This window comes from Jaculus jaculus, chromosome 15 (assembly GCF_020740685.1).
Source record: "Jaculus jaculus isolate mJacJac1 chromosome 15, mJacJac1.mat.Y.cur, whole genome shotgun sequence".
Lineage (NCBI taxonomy): Eukaryota > Metazoa > Chordata > Mammalia > Rodentia > Dipodidae > Jaculus > Jaculus jaculus.
In genome coordinates, this window is record NC_059116.1 from 13621283 (window position 1) to 13645461 (window position 24179).

Consider the following 24179-nt stretch of genomic DNA (forward strand, 5'->3'; position numbering starts at 1 on the left):
AATAAGTCTTTCTCCTCTAGATAAGTTTATCTGGAGTTTAACACTCTGGCTCTTTTGCCCAGGAAAACCTGACAGAAATGGTACATGAATGATGCACTGAAGTTGTTTTGCTAATAGCAAAAAGGACACTGTGTACCTCATCGAGGGAATTGTGGCACACTTTACTAGAGCTCCCACGTTTGCTTTGGGACATGCAGTTTCTAGGACAAGACAGTCTCAGTGCCCACAGTGTGATCGTCTTTGAAGCTTGACTGCAGCAACAATTAAACCGAGGTGTACTCCTGGGTGGTGGAGTGAGGGGGAGTACGACCATGAGCTCTGACTAGAGGCGATGCTACAGAATCCCCGTGTGCACGTTAGTGCCACAGGTGAGTGTGTTCAGAAAAACACAATGGTTCTATTCCCATGACTGTGAATGTCATGCACATTATGAATAAATACAAATTATGTGTTTCAAAGCTCTCAAAAGACAAATATACGTATCATCTGAGCTTGACTGGACCAACCCTTCAATTTGAGAAGGTAAAGTGAGTTCTCGCACCTACTTTCAAATGGTTGAAAGGGCGATATGTGTGCAGACATATATGCATGTATATACACACAGCCATAGAGAGACAGCAATTAGACCATGTGTTATTGACGGATAACTCAAGGCTCAGGGTGTACAGGTGTACACAACAGCTCTTCCAACTGTTCCTTCAACCTGAACGATATTAGAATGAGAAGGTGGTGATGGCAGCGCAGTCACAGAATTGCCAAAGGCCCACAAGGAAGAAAACATGAACGCATTACAAGTCATGTGACGTACAAGTTAAATGAAAACTGCGAAAGTTACAGACTGAAACTTCCCTTCATGTAACAGCGTGTTGTCCTTGAGGAAGTGGAGAGGAAGAAGTCTCTTTACCTTCTGAAAACGGAGACTGGCAAACTGAAGCCTGAAGACGCAGAGGGCTCACTGGGAGGAGCGGCGGACCTGGTTCAACACGGAACAAGAGCCTCAGTCAGCCAGCGTCCCCGCTCAGCCACGCTGCCTCAGCGCCGTGACGCACAACAAACTCAAGGCTGCAGCTGGGTGCATCACACTTGCCACCGCCTGAATTAAGAAGGCAATCTTGCTTTTGCCCTAAGTTCTGCACAGGGACTCACATAATATGGTGGATGTACTAGCAGGTGAACTCCTACACATTTCTCTTAAGATCATGTTCATTGGATACGTTTTTCTAAATATCTTTTCAGGTTTTAAATAATAAAATACTACATAAAAAAGCACACGGAAGGCTGGAGAGATGACTCAGCAATTAAAGATGCTTGCTTGCAAAGCCTGAGGTCCTTGGTACAAGTCCTCAGTCTTCCCATAAAGCGAGATGCACAAATGCCACGTGTGTCTGGAGCTCATTTGCAGTTGCTAAAGGCCCCCGACATCTATTCTCTCCCTCTCCCTCTCTCCCAGTCTCTCGCTCATTCTGTCTACTTGCAAAGAAATAAAAATATCTTCTTTAAAAAAAAAATCACACAATGTTGAAGGCATGCACCGAAAATTTGTCCAAGACAAACCTAGTTATAAACTATGTACTGAGCTATGCTCCAGTGTAAAATTCGAGGTGACTTTCTCAGTCAAACCGTTTACAGAACTCAAGCAGCACAGTGCGTGTGCCCAGCGGGGAAAGTCTTCGAAGTCAACAACTTTGAGCGCACTGTTGAAGACACACAGAGGGCTTAGGTAAACGAAGAGGAAAGAACATAAATTCCTTTATCTCACCACATATCCATTCTTGAGACTTCATCAAATAACAGGAGACAAAACAATGCCCCAACTTCGGTCACTACAGTGCAGTCTTCATGGAATATCAAGGAAACTGAAGAACAAAAGGGAGTTCAACTTCATGAAGTATTTTTACATCTACGGAGAATGGACTTCAAATGAAAGCATCTTACCTTGAAGGAAAAAGAAATAGCTTAAGCAGAAACATGGACATCAACCAAGCAGTGTGTCTCAAACTCCGCAAGTGTAGGAAACGCCTACAGGGTTTCCTAAACACAGTTTCGGCCTCTGTTTCTTTAAGGCGGGACCTACAATGTATGTGCCCAGTAAGTTCCCGGGGCATGTGGACTTGACACGTCTACTACTGGTCCAGGCCACACGGGCAGACCACCTCACTGGGCACTGTCTAGCTGGAGGTCAGCGCAAGAACAAGTTCTGCCAATCGCTTAGTTCTTCCTAAAGCATCGTCCACAATGACCTTGAACTACAAGTACCAGACCCAGGAGCTTGCATACGCTGCCAAAGCGTGGTTTATGCGTTGTTGCTGTTTGCTCTTACTTCCTGCTTTTATGAGAAGCCGGAAGGACATCCTGTGCACTAGCAAACGTAATAGAAGCCCCAGCAAATTCTATTTAGTCAAGAGGCCTCATCAAACCCTTTAATATTAAAAGGCCTTGGCTTCTGTTTCTCTCTGTTCCTAATTCTGTGATTTTTTTCAGGGTTTTAAAACAAAGAAATTCTAAACAGACATGATTGCACCAATCACACAAGATTAATAACACAACAAAATGTCACAAATTTAGGGCACTAGAAATAAAATTAATATTTGTAAAACATCTTTTTCCTAATTGTAAGAAAAGAACTATATCTTATAACTGCCATGTCTAAAAACAGCACTAAACAGTTGAAAAAAAAAAAAAGCAGGTAAAAAGTAACTTAGGCCGGATATGGTGGCGCACACCTTTAATCCCTGCACTTGGGAGCCAGAAGTAGGAGGCTTACCATGAGTTCGAGGCCACTCTGAGACTACACAGTGAATTCTAGACTACATAGTAGACTAAAGTGAAACTCTACCTCAAAAAAAACAAAACAAAAACAAAAACAAGAAACTTAGGTATTAATAATGAGCTTAGGTATTTCCCCACAGTAGAGAGAGAATGCTCTAGAATGTTTCCAAATACATAGGAAATTTCTGGAATACAACTAGCTATGATATAGGGTAAAAACAAATTTAGAAGCTTACCTTACACTATATCAAAAATCACTTTTAGAGCCGAGCGTGGTGGCGCACGTCTTTAATCCCAGCACTAGGGAGGCAGAGGTAGGAGGATCGAGGCAGAGGTAGGAGGATCGCTGTGAGTTTGAGGCCAACCTGAGACTGCATGGTGAATTCCAGGTCATCCTGGACTAGAGTGAGACCCTACCTTGAAAGACCAAACAAAGAAAAGAAAAAAAAATATGTTTAGATAAAGGCCTTGCTTTTAAATGCCATCAAAACTTGCAGGAGAAAGCATGGGAGCCTGTGCTTCGAATCCGGAATCAGAAAAGCCTTTTTGTTTCCTTTTCTACCATCATAACATTAAAAAAAAGCTCATGTATTTTCATAAAATAATCAAACTGACCTCATGTTTAAGATACATTTAAAAGGATAAAGAAATAGAATAATGAAAATAAGCAGAAAAATGTTATGAATTATAAAATGGAGATCACTAAGAAGAAGTGAAATACAACAGAAAAGCAGACAATGTGCAGCATTAGAAATCTAAGAATATAACAAACATGAAAAGACAATGAAGTTCTCTAAAAGAAAATGGTGAAGTTATTATTTTCATCTACACAGGTGAGAAATACTTGGCAAAGTTATGAGGAAAGTAAGCTTTTTGTATCAATGGGAATGATTTGAAGAGGAACTTAATGATATGTCATGAAATGTCTGGGACACAGCAATACAATTACAGTGTAGGCACAGAGATGAACACACCAAGATATTGTCAGGGCAGGGGAGATGGCTCAGTGAATAAGGCACTTGCCACGCAAGTCTGAGTAGCTGAGGTCAAGTCCCTAGAACCCACATGAAAAGCTGGTTGCTCTAGTGCTGATGTCTGTAATCCCTACACGGGCGAGAGGAGAGGCAGAGAGGAGGACCTTGCAGGCCAGCTAGCCTCACAAGCAGAACAGAACAACAAAAATGAGAGAAAATAAGAGACCAACAGTCAAAGTTGTCCTCTGACTACCACACATGTGCCAGGGCATACATATGCTCACACTCAAACACATGAACATGCATATATATACACAGCAAAACACACACACGCACACCACCATCATCATCATCATAGTGAAAGGTGTGAAACAAATACTCAGTAAGATGGCAACCTGATACTCAGAAACATCAGTCAATAGCTCTGTAGGATTTTAAGAACGATTCATATGCAATAAAGAGAAAACATTCAAGATATATTTTCAATTTAAAAAATTAATAATATAACAGTCTGAAATATATATAAGTGCTTATATATAGAAAAGATCATTCCAGATGCTTTGGGGATATTTAGAAAAAGACGAACACTTGTAGATCTTCACTTTGTATACTTCTATACCATCCAAACTTTTGCAACAAGGATGTGGAGTTTCTCATGACTTAAAACATGCACAAGTGAAAATAAGGAAGACTGAGTTCTTCTGCTTCCACCACATAGCTAGTTAGGATTCTCTCTGAGTTCATAAAGGTCTCCGAGACCTCAATTTCTTCAGTCTAAAATGGTGTAATAAATAATGTCAAGGGCTGGAGAGATGGCTTGGCGGTTAAGTGCTTGCCTGTGAAGCCTAAGGACCCCGGTTCAAGGCTCGGTTCCCCAGGTCCCACGTTAGCCAGATGCACAAGGGGGCGCACGCGTCTGGAGTTTGTTTGCAGAGGCTGGAAGCCCTGGCGCGCCCATTCTCTCTCTCTCCCTCTATCTGTCTTTCTCTCTGTGTCTGTCGCTCTCAAATAAATAAATAAATAAAAATTAAAAAAAATAATGTCAAGGCTAGAGAGATGGCTCAGTGGTTACAGGTGCTTGCTTGCAAAGCCTGAAGGGGATTCCCCATTAGCCACATAAAGCCAGATGCACAAAGTGGCACATGTATCTGGAGTTCATTTACAGTGGCAGGAGGACCTGGCACGCCCAAACTCACTTTCTCTCCTCTCTAATAAATAAAAATATTTTAAAGAATAATAATGTCTACATTAGTTTCTTTTCCAGAAATACAGTACTGGGTTCTACAATAGCATGAAGTTTATAATTAAAGCAGTAGGTCTCAGTGAACATTTAATTTTTAAAATCATTCAATGCATTCTTTCTGCTATGAACAGAATAATCTCTGAAACACACATTGCCCTGTTAAACAGTGTCAAATGACTCTACAGCGGTGCTCAGTGCCACTTACCAGACCCTGCATGAACTGACCTCTCCACATCATCCTACCGTTTCCACCTTACCCAGCCGCCCCAAATCCCGCTGTCCCTCACCAGACACAGTGTCACCCACCATTCTTCCACACACACATAGCCAGGCTCCCTCAACCACAAAGTCAGTCATGTCTACCTAAATGCTGCTGCATTTCTGGGACTCCAGCTTAGCGCATTTCCTGGAAGCATTGTCTGAGGCTTTCCCATACAGTGAGCACTTCTGGCGGCAAGGATCCCACTGCAGATCCTTGCCAGAGGGCTTACCACTGTCCCTAGCACACAACATGTGCCCTAAATGCTTGCTAAGAACTGACGCCTAGCTGAGCAGCTACTTTAAAAAAAATTCCTTACATATCTATGAGCTAGAATAATAGTTAAAATGCAAAATACATACAGATTATGCCTCTCCACTACTCAGGGAACATTGTGAAGTAGGGGCATTAAATGCTTTCCATAACCTTTGCGTGCGTGCGTGTGTGTGTGTGTGTGTGTGTGTGTGTGTGTGAGAGAGAGTGTACGTGTATGTCTGTGTGAGTATGTGAGAGTGAGTGAGTGTGTGTGTGAGTGTGAGAGTGTACGTGTATGTCTGTGTGAGTATGTGAGAGTGAGTGAGTGTGTGTGTGAGTGTGAGAGTGTATGTGTATGTCTGTGTGAGTATGTGAGAGTGAGTGAGTGTGTGTGTGAGTGTGAGAGTGTACGTGTATGTCTGTGTGAGTATGTGAGAGTGAGTGTGTGTGTGAGTGTGAGAGTGTACGTGTATGTCTGTGTGAGTATGTGAGAGTGAGTGAGTGTGTGTGTGAGTGTGAGAGTGTACGTGTATGTCTGTGTGAGTATGTGAGAGTGAGTGAGTGTGTGTGTGAGTGTGAGAGTGTACGTGTATGTCTGTGTGAGTATGTGAGAGTGAGTGAGTGTGTGTGTGAGTGTGAGAGTGTATGTGTATGTCTGTGTGAGTATGTGAGAGTGAGTGAGTGTGTGTGTGAGTGTGAGAGTGTACGTGTATGTCTGTGTGAGTATGTGAGAGTGAGTGAGTGTGTGAGTGTGAGAGTGTACGTGTATGTCTGTGTGAGTATGTGAGAGTGAGTGAGTGTGTGTGTGAGTGTGAGAGTGTACGTGTATGTCTGTGTGAGTATGTGAGAGTGAGTGAGTGTGTGTGTGAGTGTGAGAGTGTACGTGTATGTCTGTGTGAGTATGTGAGAGTGAGTGAGTGTGTGTGTGAGTGTGAGAGTGTATGTGTATGTCTGTGTGAGTATGTGAGAGTGAGTGAGTGTGTGTGTGAGTGTGAGAGTGTACGTGTATGTCTGTGTGAGTATGTGAGAGTGAGTGAGTGTGTGTGTGAGTGTGAGAGTGTACGTGTATGTCTGTGTGAGTATGTGAGAGTGAGTGAGTGTGTGTGCGTGCTTGCGTTCTTATGCGGGGGAGGGGGCCAGAGGGTGACGTCAGGTGTCTTCCTCAGTCGCTCTCCACCGTAGGTGCTGAGACCCCAGCGCTCACTGACAGGTTAGTCTAGCTAGCCAGTTTATCCTGGGGATCCCCTGGCTCTGCCTCCCAAGTGCTGGGATTACAAGAGGGCTTGCAACCCCACCTGGCACTTACGTGAATACTGAGTGTATGAATTCAGGTCTTCATGCTGTGTGGCAAGCACTTTCCCAAACAAGCCATCTCCCTAGCTCCCTCCATTATCATTTTTTAAAATTTTGTTTATTTATTTGAGGGCAACAGACAGAGAGAGAAAGAGGGGGAAGAGAGAGAAAGAGAGAGAGAGAATGGGCACACCAGGGCTTCTGGCCACTGCAAACGAACTCCAGACGCGTGCGCCCCCTTGTGCATCTGGCTAATGTGGGACCTGGGGAACCGAGCCTCGAACCGGGGTCCTTAGGCTTCACAGGCAAGCGCTTAACTGCTAAGCCATCTCTCCAGCCCCATTATGATTTTTTGGCAGAATAAATACTTAGGAAGATTGTTGATTTCTTAGTAAAATGCAAAGTAAAGGTTACTACACTTAAAGAATGAATGCTTGATGTTTACAGCTGACCTCCCTGGCAGCAGTTACTTCACTCACCTCGGAATAACAGGGTCAGGAGGGAAGACTGCTGGGACAGAGACGCTCGCGTGGCCGGGTCTGCACTCAAAACCTTCCTCAGGAGGGTGAGGCACGGCGGCGTCAAGCACTCCACATCCTGCCGGGCAGACAGCTGCTTTAGTCCCCAACTCTAAAGCGAGAGAGGCTCATCACAGCGTTACCTCATTCTACACCGTGTGGCTGGGTCATCTGAGCTAAACGAAGCTAAATTTTAATTTCTTTACTAAACTTTATAAAACTTGCTTTGTGTAATATATTTCTCTTTATAGAACGCACAGAAAATTTAAAGGCGGTTTTCCTTTAAAGAGGCCACATTTTAGAAATTAGAAAAGAAAATTTTACAGAGGTTATAATAAGATGAAAATTCAAGCAATCATCAAAATTAATCTGAATTCAGTTTCAGAACTGATGAATAATGCTAACCTATAAAAAAATGTGTATACATTAGTCTTACCTTGCCATCTTGACCCACGCATTCATTTAAGTACTTGATTATCTTGTCAATTAAGCATAACTTTTTCACCATACCATGCATTTTAATATCTACAGATTTAAAAAAAAAATGTCAAAAAGTAACTTTTACAGTTTTAAAAACATATTTTGAACTTTGCAGGACAAGTTCCACACAACTTTCCAATGAATAAAAACAACTACATCCAGGGTTGAAATGAGAAGAGAAAGCTTTCTATCTTCTGCGTTACATACAATGAAAGCATTCGTTACAGCTGTATCTTAAATTGCACTGCAAACAAATAAAATTAAAAACAGTTCAGACCAAAAGCACAGAATGTTACATGTACAAATTATTTTAATTAGCCATGGCAAATTATGTTCTTCACATTGTTTCACTGTCATTTCCCCTCTTTCCCAATTTCATCACCTCAAAATATTTAGAACTCTCCATAAGTTAATGTGTAACTATGATTTACAATAAGAACATTTCTCTATTGATAAGATTTGTATCCTCAAATTATTAATAGAAAGTATAAAAAGAATTTAATATGCTGTATTTATGTTTCTGAAAAATTTGAATTCTCATAATTAGCACATATTTACATAATATAGTTTTAAGAAAGATTTAAGGATTTTATAAATACAGAGAAAGAAGTACACAGAAAAATGCTGTTTGTTTATGAACTACTTACAAGTATTTTGCAACTAACTGGCAGACAAATTCTCTCCTATATTCTCACTGAGAAAAATGCAAACATGGCCACACAGATGTTAAACTAGTGGGTAACACTGCAGCTACCTTTAACATAGCGGGTGGTAGTTAAGTTAGGCTTTGCTGACTACATATGGTCTCTTTTGCATATCCCTGGGCCTTGGCTTTTATTTAACTCTAAAGACACGAAAGCCATTCTTTCCAAGACTGAAGAGAAGAAGCCATGCCCCAGACTGGACTTGGCCCACACTCTGCCATCCCCAAGCCCTGACTGAATCCCCGGTCAGCAGCACAGAACCATCCACAGACCTCACCTTGCATGATCACAGCTAACTGCTCTGCAGCCGACTTTCTCAAAACAAGGTCGACATCCTCAGAGGTGAAAATGTCATATACCTTTTCAACAGTCTCCAGCTGAAACCAAAATAAATAAAAACAAAAATTACATGTTCACTTACCTACAATTTTCCAATAAGATTTGACAGATCATGTCATAAAAAAAAACCTCAAAATCAGTTTATTTAAATAAGTATTTGTTTGCACACATACTGTAAGAATGATGCATTAGGCTGGGCATGGTGTTGCACACCTTTAATCCCAGCACTTGGGAGACAGAGGTAGGAGGATCACTGTGAGTTTGAGGCCACCCTGAGACTACAGAGTGAATTCCAGGTCAGCCTGGATTAGAGCAAGACCCAACCTCAAAAAAAAAAAAAAAAGAAAGAAAGAAAGAAAAGAAAAAGAAAGAAAGACTGATGCATTAGGTTGTGGAAAACCTGGGATCTTAGACAAAGAGCCATAATGTCAAATAAGCCTCCTTCCTAATAATGATTATAGTGATTCAAAACAGATCACTACTCTACTGCACTAGAAACAACTCTCTGAAGTGGGAAGAGCACCTTGGGTCTGACCCAAGAGTCCCCTTTTGTCCCCTGGTGCCCTCAACTGGACAGGCTAAGGCCTCTTCCCTGGCTGTCTCAGAACCCCGCAGCGGGAAAGGCCAATGAAGTGAGCGGCGAGCCTGGCATCCACTCACTCACTCCGTATGGCAAAGACAAGCCAGTGAGAGAGAAAGGACTGCAGCCTGCTCCTGCGGCCGCAAGCCCACTGCTCTCTCGAGTCTGTAAGTTCTCCTTCCAGCCTTTCTCCAAACTGCACACAGGGCGAAAGAATGATTTCCAGGAGCTTAGTCTAAGCATTGAGTCCCTGCTGGATCCTGTATTGCACCAGCAGAACATTCTCCAAACCTGCAGCTGGGGCTGTCATTAACTAACCATTAATATTTAGCTTAGAACAACACAGAGAATGCACTGCTCATTAAAGGTGGGGGGGGGCAGTGGAGAAATGGCTGAGTTGTTAAGAACACTACCTGGGAAAGCATGAGGTCCTAAGGAGGCCTGAAAGACCACTTCAAGTTCAGTCTCCAAGACGCTCACACAGCTGAGTGCATCACTCGTGTGTGTGTGTGTGTGCGTGTGTGTGTGTGTGTGTGTGTGTGTCTCCAGTCACAAAGGGGGTGGGGCAGAGCCTCAAGAAGGATCAGAGCTCACAGCCAGGCGTGACGGTGTGCGCCTTTAATCCCAGCACTCAGGAGGCAGAGGGAGGAGGATCACTCTGAGTTCAAGGCCACCCTGAGACTACATAGCAAATTCCAGGTCAGCCTGGACTAGAGTGAAACCCTACCTCAGGAGGAAAAAAAAGAGTGGCAGAAGTGTCAGAGCTCACAAATAAACACGGGGTCAGCGAGAGGCTCCCGGTCAGTAAGAACGAGTGGAGGAGCAAGGGAGCAGGGCAGCACCAGGGGAGGACACACCTGGGGCGTGCGCATTCACACACGCGCCCAGAGAGAACAACACTGTCTACTGGAAGCCAGATATGATGACTCACACCCATAGTCTCAGCACTTGGGAGACTAAGACAAGAAGATATCCAAGTTCAAGGCCAACCCGAGGTACACAGAAGATCGTACCAAAGCATAAGAAAACAATTACAAGTGACAGGTCGCAGCCGGAAGTGGAAGCAGCGGGGCACAGAAATGAGTCAGCAGAGGACGGAGGACATTCCTGAATGAAGCCTCCTGTCCCTATGTTCACTCCATGCTGCACAGGAGACACTACTCAAAGTAATTTGCTTTTCCAGTGTATTTATTCAATTAAAAAGACACAATCTCTAAAAGACAGTAAGCACTGAAGCAATATGTGTCCAATTAAGAAATGCATCCCAAAGCCAGACAGCCAGACACAGATGGAAACCAGCCTTGAACCGCACCCTCCGGAACTGAAGACTGCCTCATAAAACACAGGATGTGCACCGCTGTATTAAACGACCCCACTGTAACAGGCGCGGAAGTTATCGTCACCTTAATGACCAGTTCTCTCCTGTCATCCAGTCTGAGTTCAATGGGCTTCTTCACAATAAACAGGTTCGTAACTCGGGACAGCACTCTGGCGTCTATGAGTGGACGCTTGGAAGCGGCCCCTTCTTCACTCGTGAGATGAAATGCTAACAGTTTTAACGCCAGTGAACGAACCCTAAAAATGCAAAGCATTTGAGTCAACACCTTGTGTTATGCAACAGATTATGATTGAAGTCAGATATTTTGAAGAAAAGATCAAATATGACATACCACTAGACAATGACATGGAAAACATCAAGTTCGCAAAGGTCACTGGTGGGAGATATTGGGATCACCCACCTATCTGTCATTACTCTGGTAAGTTCTTAGACTGAAAATGGGGCTGATACCAAGCACAAAAATGTGGCAAGATTTTAAGTATTACCAACAATAACTAAGACATCTCTTCTTACTACAGACTAGGTTGGCTCAACTTCCTATGTGTGGCTCTGTCACTCTGAAGTCCTCCAAATTATAGTAATTTCTGTATGTGACCACAGTTAATAATAAACTCAGAGTGAGCTTCGTCGTCCCAACTACAAATTCCGTGGACAGGGCCCATGTCTGAGCTGGGTGCTGCTTCGCGCCCACAGCCACCCAGAGCTGAGACTCCCGGAAACAGCGCTAAACCTAAGGGAGAGCAGGCGCGGCCCGCAATACTGTAACACAGACGCCCCAGGGGACAAAGGGCCGTGCTGAGGTGGCACGATTCAACCTGTCAGGGCCGAGGCAGGGGATCACGGGAGCATGGGCCACGCAGAGAGCTAGTGTAGAGAGGTGCGGGACAGGAAAAAGAAAGGCAAATGATGGGGGGAGGAGAGAAGAGCAAGGCCACACATCTACCTAAGAGGTGTTTCTTCCTTTCTTCCAGGCCAGTGATGTATACTTTAAGACACGGGGTTGTGAGATTAGGGAGATTTTAAACCCCTAGTAAAAGAACACTAGAAATAGTTAAGATAAAGCATATTTTTCTATATATTCATTTCTGATATACTAATTTGGCCCATTTCTAAATACGGCATGGGGTAGTAGCATCTATTATTCCCATACACCTATTCAAGTCTCCCATGTACACCTTTTGAATACACACACACACACACACACACACACACACACTCTACAGTGTAATATGCATTAGCCAATAGCCTGGGTTACTGGCCCCATGGAGTTTACAGACGGGGTAGGGTAGAATTAATCAAATAAAATTACATTAAGTTCCTTTGAAAAGAGAACTGCCTTGCTTTTGGCTCTGAGGGAATGTCCCACCTGTTAAGGGTGTGTTTGGAGAACTTGGGCCCCTCTGATATAGTTAATATTCACCGTCTACCTGATTTGATTTAGAATCACCATGGCAACACACCTGTAGGTGTGTCTGTACAGCTGTTCTTCAGGAAGGTATAACTGAGGAGGAAAGTCCCACCCTGCATGTGGATGGCACCGTTCCTTGAGCTGGTCCACACTACCTACAAGGAGAGCGTAAGCCCCGTGGTCATCACTGGGGCCTCCTGACTGCAGACGTGATGCCAACAGCCAACACAAGCCAAGCTTCCATCGCCTGCTTCACGTGCTGTGATGGGACTGAACCTCAAACTGTGAGCCAAAATAAAACCTTAATCTCTTTTTTTAGTTTAAATTTTTTTTAATGTTATACTCACATCCTCTCCTACCTGCTCCCATTCCACTGAGGGTCCTCCTCAGTGGGGTTACTGGTATTCACTATGGGGTCCTGAAGGCATCAGTCAGTCTCTGTGGGGGACAGGGACATGCCTCAGGATACTCCTACTCACCCTGTGGCCCTTAGAATCTTCCTGCCCCTTTTGCAATGTTGCCTGAGTCTTAGAGTATGCGTTAGCAGCAATGTGATTTGGTACTGACTTCTCTGTAGCCTCTGGATTTCTGCCTTGATACGTTTTGAGTGAACACAGTGACTGTCAACATCTCCCTGGAACTGGTTGTCAGGCCAGCAGTGAGAGCAGCTCGTGAGTCCTTTTTCTCTTAAAACTGCTTTTGTCAGTTATTTTGTCACAGCTACACGAAAGCAAATAATACAATACCCTCAATGAACTAGGAATAACTTGTCATGCTAACTCAGTGAACGAGGGTGTGTTAGAGCCCTGGTAAATACTAGTGCAGCCCAGGAGCACAGGAACATGCCCGGCAGCCAGTCCCCAGCAACAGTGACCCCATCCATCCTGTTGCGTGCCACAGGACATATAACCTGACCCTATACAGATATGGGGTCTCACTTTGAATTTTTTAAATCCATTTTTTTAGATCTATTTACTTATTTGAGAGAGAAAAAGAGAGGGGCAGATAGACAATGGTCATACCAGGGCCTTCAGCCACTGAAAATTCACTGTGGACACATGTGCTACCTTGTGCAGCTGACTTATGTGGGTACTGGGAAATCAAACCTGAGTCATTGGGCTTTGCAGGCAAGTATCCTAAGTGCTAAGCTATCTCTCCAGTCCTTGCTTTGATTTTTTTTTTTTTTTCCCCTATCATGCCCTTAGTGTTTTAGCTTAGTTCCACATACTTCCTCAGTTTTGAGTCTGATCATGTTGGGGGAAACAAATGTGAGGAAAACAATATACCAATGAAATGTCTGTTCCCCCCAGCCTTTTCAATGGACTCTTCTTTACTGCTTGACTAACCTGTTTTCTCTTCCTACTGAGGGAAAATGTATCCACTGCTAACTACAGAAAGGAACAGAGGACCCGGCTGCACTGCACTGACAAGGATGGAAAGAAAACAACTGATCCTCCTCCTGCTCTTGTAGTAAAAATGACCCCTGCACAGCAACAGTCGTGGGAAGACTCTTCTCAGTGTCCCTTGTACTAATACAACCTCAGCGAGATGAAAATGCCCCAGAGAACATTCAAAGTGCACACATACGCTCAGGGCCACAGTCCGGCTTTTCTCTATGTTGTAATGTGGCGTCACCTCCCTCTTACTTGCTCATTTTCACTGTTTGAGACTGACAGAATCATTTACATACACACTATTACACTATACTCACGATGGCTTTTTCACTAGCAGAAGTCGAAGCACAGACTTCAATCGGATAGTACATGGGAGAATCCCTTCTCCTGCCTCCGAACTTGCTTTGCTTAGAAGGAGAATGGAGTTGCCTAATGGATCCTCTGGGTCTGCATAGCCCTGAGAATTTGAGGATTTTTTAAAAGAAAATTACCAGTCAGTTTTATTTAAAATAATTATTGTATAGGCCTGGTGTGCAAGGCATCAACTTCTTTCAATTCAGTTAACATACTCTCTTCTGTAATAACCTATATGAGCTAAACGACCTACATAAAATTTTACTTTAAAAGAGTGCTTTATATAAAGTAAAGTATTCCAATACCTTTTTGATCCCTGATTTCCTGTTTTCCAAGATCCTAGTAGCAGCACTCCCCATAGGAGAGGCATCCTCGACCTGCAGCTCCTCTCCGAGCAGATGCAAAGTGGAGCTACGGCTGCTGCGTGTGCAGAGCAGGGCCGCGCGCCTCCAGAGCTAAGGCTCGTGCTGTCCCCGAGGAGGAGGGCCATAGCCTCGGTCTCCTTTCCATGCAAGGCAGGAAGGGACCTCAACTGTCCTCCTTTAATGCTCAGGACTGCTAAGAAAGCTTTGTCTCCAAGTGTGGAAACCAAAGCACTGCTCTAATCTGTTCATAGACAAACGGCACTCCTGAGGCAAGCTGCCTATCAAGGTCTGCCTCGGAAGGACTGCTAGCTCGGCCTCCGAGCCGGGCACAAAGCTGAGCTCGGCTTGTCAGCAGGAAGCGCCGACATCTCGCTTTCCTAACCTCCCACCCCGACGCGCCAGTGTCCACAGGCAAATTAGCTTTCCTTGTTTAACCTCCTGCCAGAAACAAGACAGCCGCTCGCTTCCTGCTCAACTGTCCCCAGAGCCTTTGCGGCTCCTCCATTCCTCACCAGTGACAGTTCTGCTGTCTGCAGGCCTTAAGTCCCGCGCACCCGGCCAAAAAGAAACGGGGCCACCAAAGAGGGCTGGCACCGCGCACCTGCAGCACGGGGAAGACCGGGCAGAGAGACGCGATAAACATGCTCCAGGTCGCGGCGGTCATCGTCAGTCGTCCCTGAAGCAGGTACAGCAGGATGGCCTTGGCCGCCGTGTGCACCTGCGCAACGACACAGGCAGCCAGTGAGCGCCGTGCCCACCGAGCGCCGTGCCCACCGAGCGCCGTGCGCACCCGCGGCACCGTGCGCACCGCAGCGGGCCCGGCAGGGCGCAGAAGCCGCCACTCCTCCCAGAGAGCCACCGCAGGCGTGGCTCGTCACAGCAACCTGCTTTCTGCTTTTCCCATCCGAGTGCCAACCAGGTCCAGCCCTGCTGAGCTTCCAGGACGAGGCGAGACCGGCTCGTTGGCAGTGGGGAGGCTGTAGACCTGTTTCTGCTTTTCTACAGTCAGAAACTCAACCGTGACACAACCATTACTGTAACTATCCTACAGTTTCTCTCTCTCGCTCTCTACCTATCTCAGAGGAAAACTGTAAGTAAATTGCTGGACATGTTCTTTAACGTCAACTACATTCTGTATGTGATTCTTCTATTTTAATATTTCTATGTAAATAATATCACAACTGAATCAATATATCAAAGTTACAATGTGTTTTAAGGGTTTCATCAAACTATTCGGTTTCATCAGATGATTCTCTTGTGTTAGCTGAGTAATGTTTTCTACTTACTTCAGTAAATCTTACCTCAGTTTTGGGTTCCTGAATGCCGAATGCAGAGATCTCATACAGAACTTTTGGATGAAGCAGAAAGTGAATTCCACTGCACAGTGAAGACACAGGTTTAGTGACATTATGGACACCTAAACATTCCTGAAAAACGATAAAAAGTTCTTTAAGTTAGTGATGGTGATTTTTTTCAAAAGGTCCTTCTGACATTTATAAGTCTCTTACAATCATGAAAACTTTTTTTTTTTAAATCTAATCAAAGATTCTCTCCCTGAGTCTGTGAGACATGTAAGTTTCTACCAACGAGCATAGTCATGATAAATTAAATGTCCAAACTCTGAGGCAATTACAACCTCTTAAAGTTCAGACATAATGGACATAGATGACAAAATTTCAAAATCTTATCATAGAGTGCTTATGTTTGATGAAAATAAAATTCAAATAAAATAACAGTACTGATAGTAATGTTTTAATGTTTCAACAATAATATATATAATAATATCTTGTTAAAGGATATTTAATGTGAAAAAAGCCATTAAAATATTAATAGAATTTAAATACAGCATGTGAAAATATAAGCCATAAAGAGTTATAAAAACACTAATTTCTTATATACTGCAAATTATTATTTTCTAACCAGATTCAAAGCTTAAAATGTGTATGTATGTATGCACATATGTAGTTATAATTAAACCAGTGGCTTCACACCAGACAACTTTGTAAACCAACATATATACACATGGACTCACATACAGCATACATGTGTTTTTATACTTAAGCCACTGACTTCATGCCAGATATTATTTCATACACCAAAGTTGTGAGCGGAGAGCTGAAGTCTCAGTAACATTTAAAAGCAGCTATCATTCATTTCCTTAAGATGTTTAAGACTCTGAGCTTCAGTTTATTCATCTACAAGGGGAATAACACCATGCAGAAGGCTTCCTATGCCCTATATGCTAGGGGAGGATCCTGTCAAGGACTGTGGCTCTTAAAATCATCTCTAAGCGGGTGTGGAGCTGCATGGCTATAATCTCAGAACTCAGGATTAAAAACCTTGGTTCAGGAAAAAAAAGGAGATGCAACCTAAATATTTTCAATAAGTAAAAGGAAATAAAATCAAAGATGAATGAACTAATTAGAGCATGAATCCTAGTAGATAAAAGGAACAACTTTTTTTGGCAAAAAAACAAACAACAACTCTGTCATATGGAATATTTTGATGAAGGGGAAATACACCCAACATGGAGAGCAGCTCCGCAGTGCTGGTAGAAGGACGGGGAGGAGTGTCTGTCCTGCAGCGTTTTTATTACTGTGAGAAAAAACGGATCTGAAGTAAAAGCGTCAGAACATAAACACTTATACCCAGGCAGCACTTAGAAGAGGGCTTGACAGAATACGGCAATTCAGCAAGGCTTAGTAAAGGAAATTTCAGAGAGTAAGTTTTCAGAAATGATTAATAAAAGCCATCTACTTTTATGGAATGCAGCTCTTAGAGCTCCCACAAAAAGTCAAGCAATTTAATTTTGGAAGCATGAGGGCAGAATCCACTATTGGTTCTCAAAATAAATCATGCATAAAATAAATAAATAAATAAATAAGAAGTAAAAATCTTACCTTAACAATTTCCAGGCAGCAGTGGTAAGTTTCCACTTTCACTTGTGTCAGTGGGTGAGAGAGCATGCGCAGAAACACCTTTTGACTTTCTCCTTGCAGCAAGGGACTGGCTTGCGCAGACTTCCAGCTGGCAAAGTCAAACACACACAATTACAAAGCACACGCAAAGAGGTCCCTGCCGACTCCAGCCAGTGCCTCCCTCTGACTAAGATCTTCCTTTCACTAGTGAGACTAGCCAGGATTACCTGTGCACCTGCTTGATTCAGGGGAAAATGTGCTCTCCTTTAAAGCATACAGGAGAGACAAGAACCAAAATGTCTTTCAAAATTCATATGAGTACTGGAGAGATGGCTCAGCAGTTACAGGTGCTCACTTGCAAAGCCTAATGGCCCAAGTTCAAAACAAATACCCTCAAAATAAATTATCTAATTCAGAGTCTTTTCAAAAATTTCAATTAAGCTGGGCGTGGTGGCGCATGCCTTTAATCCCAGCACTTGAGAGGCAGAGATAGGAGGATCACCGTGAGTTCAAGGCCACCCTGAGACTCCCTAGTGAATTCCAGGTCAGCCTGGGCTAGAGTGAGACCCTACCTCGAAAAACCAAAAAAATTAAAAATTAAAAAAAAAAATTTCAATTAAAAAATTAATGTATTAACAAAAGTTTTAAAAGGAACCTTAGAATTAAGCTATTAATAAAAACTTTTAAGTTAATGATTTAAGTTTTGGGAGGGACTAAGACTCACTGTAGCCCATGCTGGCTCTGAATTCACTGTGTATACCAGGCTAGCCTTGAACTCCTACCTCAACCTTCTGAGGCCAGGGATTGCAGGTGGGAGACACCATGCCCAACCCAGTTATTTAAGCTACTAAATGTTTGCACAGTTGATATGGAGAGATGCAAACGTACAAAAATCCAGACACTCACTCATACTAACTGTAGGCACTTCTTGCTGACTGAAAGAGTGAAGTTTTTATTATTCATGCACCTGTCCTAACACTGCTCAATGGTAAGACACACAAAGCAGTTTAAACTGACACAGCCAAGATTTAAGGCTCACTTCATCTATATTATTCTTAAATTTACACACTCACATTCACACACACACACACACACACACACACACACACACACAGTGTCCTATGATAATATGATCACACTAAGAAAGAAGACATTACATCTTTGAACAAATGGAGATGATTTCCTTTATTAGTGGGAAATGTTGATGATAGGAAAAGCTTCGCAAGGCCTGGTCTGCCAGCTCCACCAATTCCAGGAGATTCTTCTCTCCCTTAAATAAAGAAGACTGGACAGTAAATGTCAAGTTCATATGCAATAACATTCGCACTAGTTAACTAGGCAACTTCAATAAATTAAACCATTCAAGGCTGGAGAGATGGCTTAGAAGTTAAGACACTTATCTGCAAAGCCTAATAACCCGGGTTTGACTCCCCAGTACCCATGTAAAGCCAGATGCACAAAGTGGCATACATATCTAAAGTTCATTTGCAAGTGGCTAGAAGCCCTGAAATGCCCTTTCTCTCTCTCTCTCTCTCTGTGTTCTCTGTATTTCTCTGCTTGCAAATAATTATTTTTCAAAACCTTTTTTAAATAATTTATTTTTATGTATTTATTTACGTAACAGAGAAAGAGGGGCAGAGAAGAGAGAGAATGGGCATGCCAGGGCCACCAGCCACTCACTGCAAACAAACTCCAGACCCATGAACCCTTTGTGCATCTGGCTAATGTGGGTTCTGGGGAATTGAACCTGGGTCCTTTCACTTTGCAGGCAAACGCCTTAACCACTAAGCCATTCCTCCAGCCCTCAAAAACTTTTTAAAAAATCAAACTGTTCAGAGACCCTGAGATTGTTCACATTTGTTTACATCTACCTTCTCAAAAAGCAACCAAAAGTCAGCCAAAGAGAAAAAATGGGAGAATCCCCAGACCACCTGAGGATTTGTACTATATTCGGAGTGAGCTTGAAGCAACAGCAGAGTGGCCTGGTCCTTTGCTTGTTTATGGTTCTACCTTCCTGATATTGTGGTATCTCTCTCCTAACATCCTGACAAGCTATGGGAACAGAGAGGAGAGTCTGAGCATGGGTGGTCACATGACTGTGCAGAATGTCAGAGAAGTAAGTCCACCCTGGGCTGTAGCTCAGTGGTAGAGTGCTTGCCTAGCAAGTGCAAGGCCCCAGGTTCAAACCTTAGTACTGGGGCGGGGGGGGAGGGGAGCGGAAAAAGGTATTATAGTGAGTAAATGAAGAAAAATTACATATATATAAATCAGGAAGAGTGGGAAAAGAATGAGAATTATGTACCCAATTCTCCAAGAACCATCTTGGCAGTGTCAGACATATAGCCAATGTCCTTTCTAATACTCATTAACTCTTTCAGAGACAGTATATCAAGAAAAGTCCTAGTAGAATTTTAAATGAAATAAATGGTGTGAAATACCTGAACACATCCTATTATCTTGCTAACTGCATTTAAATGTTATAACTGCTATAAAAAAAGTAAAATTAGGGCTGGAGAGATGGCTTAGCGGTTAAGCGCTTGATGTGAAGCCTAAGGACCCTGGTTCGAGGCTCCGTTCCCCAGGTCCCACGTTAGCCAGATGCACAAGGGGGCACACGTGTCTGGAGTTCGTTTGCAGAGGCTGGAAGCCCTGGCGTGCCCATTCTCTCTATCTCCCTCTATCTTCCTCTCTGTCTGTCACTCTTAAATAAATAAATAAATAAATAAATAAATAAAGTAAAATTAGGGCTGGAGAGATGGTTTAGCGGTTAAGTGCTTGCCTGTGAAGCCTAAGAACCCAGTTTCGAGGCTCGATTCCCCAGGACCTACGTCAGCCAGATGCACGGGGGGGCACATGCATCTGGAGTTTGTTTGCAGAGGCTGGTGGCCCTGGCGTGCCCATTTTCTCTCTCTGTCTGCCTCTTTCTCTCTGTCACTCTCAAATAAATAATTTTTTAAAATTTTTAAAAAGTAAAATTATTTGTTTCTGTAAATACTCAATAATAGACCCTTCTCAATTCTGCCTAAATCCTGGATAACTCAGTAACACTGAGTCCATACACAGTAAGTCCCGTAACAAAGCTTTTTACTATTAAATATTAAGACACTTATGACTGCTTTTGTAAACCACTAATATTATAAATACTTGTTATTCAATAATCTAAGCTTTTGTTTCAGTTCTATACAAATCACTTCTGTAATCTGATATCAGAGCCATTCAATAAGAATGCATCACGTCTCTACCAATCCACTAATTACATGTCTTATCAGTTTGAAATGTACAGGATAGGTTTTCTACATATTTCACCTGAAACCATCTTTAAAAGATATTATTAGTAAAACATTTTACCTCCTTCCCAGCCTCCGAGAGGAAGTGACAGGTGCATTCAATTGAATATACAGCCTCAGCAGTTCGTTTATAGATACTGTAGCTTTCAGAATTCAGCTGCTCCAAATAGGCCACAGAGGCATCATGCGTATTTGGGTATGCCAAAGAAATCGGCATGTCCAAGGAAATAAGGAACAGCGCTGCTTCCATAGGCTCTGGCAAAACCTCGCTTGCCTCGATTAGAAAAAAAGACAAACAAGAAAGTTCATCTTAGTCCAGCCCACCTTCCTTCATAATTCTGTACACGAAAGCATGTTTACTATTTTATTTCACAGGTGCAGGTGCCATGTGTGCATGTCTGTATGCAGGTTCACTTGTGTGTGAGTACATGTGTGGTCCACATGTGTGTGCAGGTGGAGGCCACAGGATGACATCGAGTGTCTTCTCTAGTCACCCTCCACTTTATTACTGAGCCAGGATTTCTTACTTGAGCCCAGAGCTCACCCATTTGGTTACTTGGCTAGCTGGCTTGCCTCGGGGATCCCTTTTCTCCATCTCCCAGGTTCTGAGGTGACAGGCAGTTGCTGCCCTCCCTTGGCATTTATGGGGGTGAAAATTGTCATCCTCATGCTTGCATACCAAGCCCTTTTTCTACTGAGCATCTCTCCAGATCCTTTCCAAGAGAAACGTCTATTTCCCAATATGTCATTGACTTCTACGTCTTAGTTCATGTAATTTTTTTCGCAACCAAAATGTATCAAGTCCCAGCATGAACTCTTTCTCATAGGCCACAACTAACCGCCAGGCTCCTGTCCCCCACTCTCCAGAGCTCTGCAGCTCTCCCCCACAGGCCAGGACTCTGGACATCTACTTCTCCCCCCACCACCCCAGTTCCTGTCCCCAGAGCTCTCAACTTGCTTCCAGCTGTGCTGCTAAAGTCAGACACACCGCCTCCTAGTCGAAGAAGGTTGGGCACAGACACAACCCTCCACCCCCCCCAGAGCACTCCTGAGAACAGCCCCTTCACTGTTGTAATAAACGTGCAACACAGGGCTTACCAATACACACTAACCTGAGGAGCGCCAATTTAAGTTCAACCAAAGAGTGAATTGAGCAGATATTTATTTTCCTTACATTTCAGAGAAGGCGGAAACTCAACCTATTTTTAAACTACTTCTAGAATACTCAAGCATACAGACCTCCTCTATTACATTATAGAAAATGTAAAAGAATTTCTTATTAAGGCCTCTAATGTTGTGGCAAGATCTTAAACTTGAACTCAAGAAAAAATAACATGACCAAGTCAATGCTGAGAGGCCAGAGATCTGGGAGATGCCCAGTGGGTAAATGGCTTGCTGCACAAGCACGTGGATGGGAGCTCTGTGCACACCACTGAGAAGTGAGGCAGGAGGCTGGCGAGCTACTCTGGCCTAACTGCAGAGGTCTGCAGGCTCAAGGAGGCCTTGGCTCAAGGTGAAGAGCAGCTCAGGAAGACAACCACTATCAACTGCTGGCCATCCCATATATTCACACATGTGCACATGTCCCTATGCACATACATGCACTCAAACACACACGTGAACACATGCATATACACACATCCTACAAAAAGCAAGTCATTTGAGCAGATCCACGGTTATGGCTGAAATTCTGTCTGTAGTAGTGGCAGTGGTCATGATGTAACCCATGGCTGATCTGTTTTAACTGTGAACACTACCTCTCTGGAAGGGCTGAAACAGCTCAACAGCAATGGCCTTGAAGTGAAGATTCAAGATATAAACTACAGGGATCAAATTTTAGGTTATGAAGAATGAAAAGCCTCCCAACTCTAGTAAGGTAGCAGCTATTAGAAAGTCAAGAGAAAATTCATTATCTTGTGAGCAACTGATCATTAAGAAATAAAAAGTAGCCAGGCATGGTGGCGCACGCCTTTAATACCAGCACTTGGGAGGCACAGGTAGGAGGATCACCGTGAGTACAAGGCCACCCTGAGACTACATAGTGAATTCCAGGTCAGCCTAGGCTACAGTGAGACCCTACCTTGAAAACCAAAAAATAAAATGAAATAAGTAAAATAAATAAAAAGTTCCATTACACGCTCATCCAGAACTCACTCACTCAGCAAGTACTGAGCCGACACAAGTGATCTAATGTATCCTGGGCTGCTGCCCATCTGACAACACAAAGGAAGCAACCAATCTCACACAGCTGACCTTCCTATCCTCATGCATCTGACCTTCCCCTGTCCTTGTGCATCTGACCTTCCCCTGTCCTTGTGCATCTGACCTTCCCTCGTCCTCGTGCGTCTGACCTTCCCCTGTCCTCATGCATCTGACCTTCCCCCGTCCTTGTGGGTCTGGCCTTCCCCCGTCCTCGTGCGTCTGACCTTCCCTGGACTCGTGCGTCTGTCCTTCCCCCGTCCTCGTGCGTCTGACCTTCCCCCGTCCTCGTGCGTCTGACCTTCCCCCGTCCTCGTGCGTCTGTCCTTCCCCCGTCCTCGTGCGTCTGACCTTCCCCCGTCCTCGTGCGTCTGTCCTTCCCCCGTCCTCCTGCGTCTGACCTTCCCCGTCCTCGTGCGTCTGTCCTTCCCCCGTCCTCGTGCGTCTGACCTTCCCCCGTCCTCGTGCGTCTGACCTTCCCCCGTCCTCGTGCGTCTGACCTTCCCCCGTCCTCGTGCGTCTGACCTTCCCCCGTCCTCGTGCGTCTGACCATCCCCCGTCCTCGTGCGTCTGTCCTTCCCCCGTCCTCGTGCGTCTGACCTTCCCCCGTCCTCGTGCGTCTGACCTTCCCCCGTCCTCGTGCGTCTGTCCTTCCCCCGTCCTCCTGCGTCTGACCTTCCCCCGTCCTCGTGCGTCTGACCTTCCCCCGTCCTCGTGCGTCTGTCCTTCCCCCGTCCTCGTGCGTCTGACCTTCCCCCGTCCTCGTGCGTCTGACCTTCCCCCGTCCTCGTGCGTCTGACCTTCCCCCGTCCTCGTGCGTCTGACCTTCCCCCGTCCTCGTGCGTCTGACCTTCCCCCGTCCTCGTGCGTCTGACCTTCCCCCGTCCTCGTGCGTCTGACCTTCCCCCGTCCTCGTGCGTCTGACCTTCCCCCGTCCTCGTGCGTCTGACCTTCCCCCGTCCTCGTGCGTCTGACCTTCCCCCGTCCTCGTGAGTCTGTCCTTCCCCCGTCCTCCTGCGTCTGACCTTCCCCCGTCCTCCTGCGTCTGACCTTCCCCCGTCCTCGTGCGTCTGTCCTTCCCCCGTCCTCGTGCGTCTGACCTTCCCCCGTCCTCGTGCGTCTGACCTTCCCCCGTCCTCGTGCGTCTGACCTTCCCCCGTCCTCGTGCGTCTGACCTTCCCCCGTCCTCGTGCGTCTGACCTTCCCCCGTCCTCGTGCGTCTGACCTTCCCCCGTCCTCGTGCGTCTGTCCTTCCCCCGTCCTCGTGCGTCTGACCTTCCCCCGTCCTCGTGCGTCTGACCTTCCCCCGTCCTCGTGCGTCTGACCTTCCCCTGTCCTCGTGCATTGACCTCCATCTGCCCTCACGCAAGTGACCTCCCTCTCTTCTCATAAGGCTGATCTCCCTCTGCTCTCATGTGGCTAACCTTCCACTGATGCTGAGGTAATTCAATACCATTTTGAGATGGCCTATGTGGTTTATTGATACAATCTGTTTAACCAG

The 24179-nt window shown here is 44.6% G+C and overlaps 1 protein-coding gene across 7 annotated transcripts in view; it reads right to left on the reverse strand.

Moving 5' to 3' along the window:
- Rttn (rotatin) overlaps window positions 1–24179 on the reverse strand; it is a 133067-nt gene that overhangs the window by 76340 nt on the left and 32548 nt on the right. For all 7 annotated transcript variants that reach the window (XM_045135103.1, XM_045135101.1, XM_045135102.1 and 4 more), the window contains 12 exons: window positions 20541–20753; window positions 18350–18462; window positions 17175–17301; window positions 15576–15701; window positions 14876–14992; window positions 13873–14012; window positions 10818–10989; window positions 8773–8872; window positions 7748–7836; window positions 7273–7390; window positions 1760–1856; window positions 905–973 (listed from right to left, as the gene is read on the reverse strand). In XM_045135103.1, coding sequence (XP_044991038.1) covers window positions 905–973; window positions 1760–1856; window positions 7273–7390; window positions 7748–7836; window positions 8773–8872; window positions 10818–10989; window positions 13873–14012; window positions 14876–14992; window positions 15576–15701; window positions 17175–17301; window positions 18350–18462; window positions 20541–20753 — 1481 coding nt within the window. The remainder of the gene's footprint in view (window positions 1–904; window positions 974–1759; window positions 1857–7272; window positions 7391–7747; window positions 7837–8772; window positions 8873–10817; window positions 10990–13872; window positions 14013–14875; window positions 14993–15575; window positions 15702–17174; window positions 17302–18349; window positions 18463–20540; window positions 20754–24179) is intronic.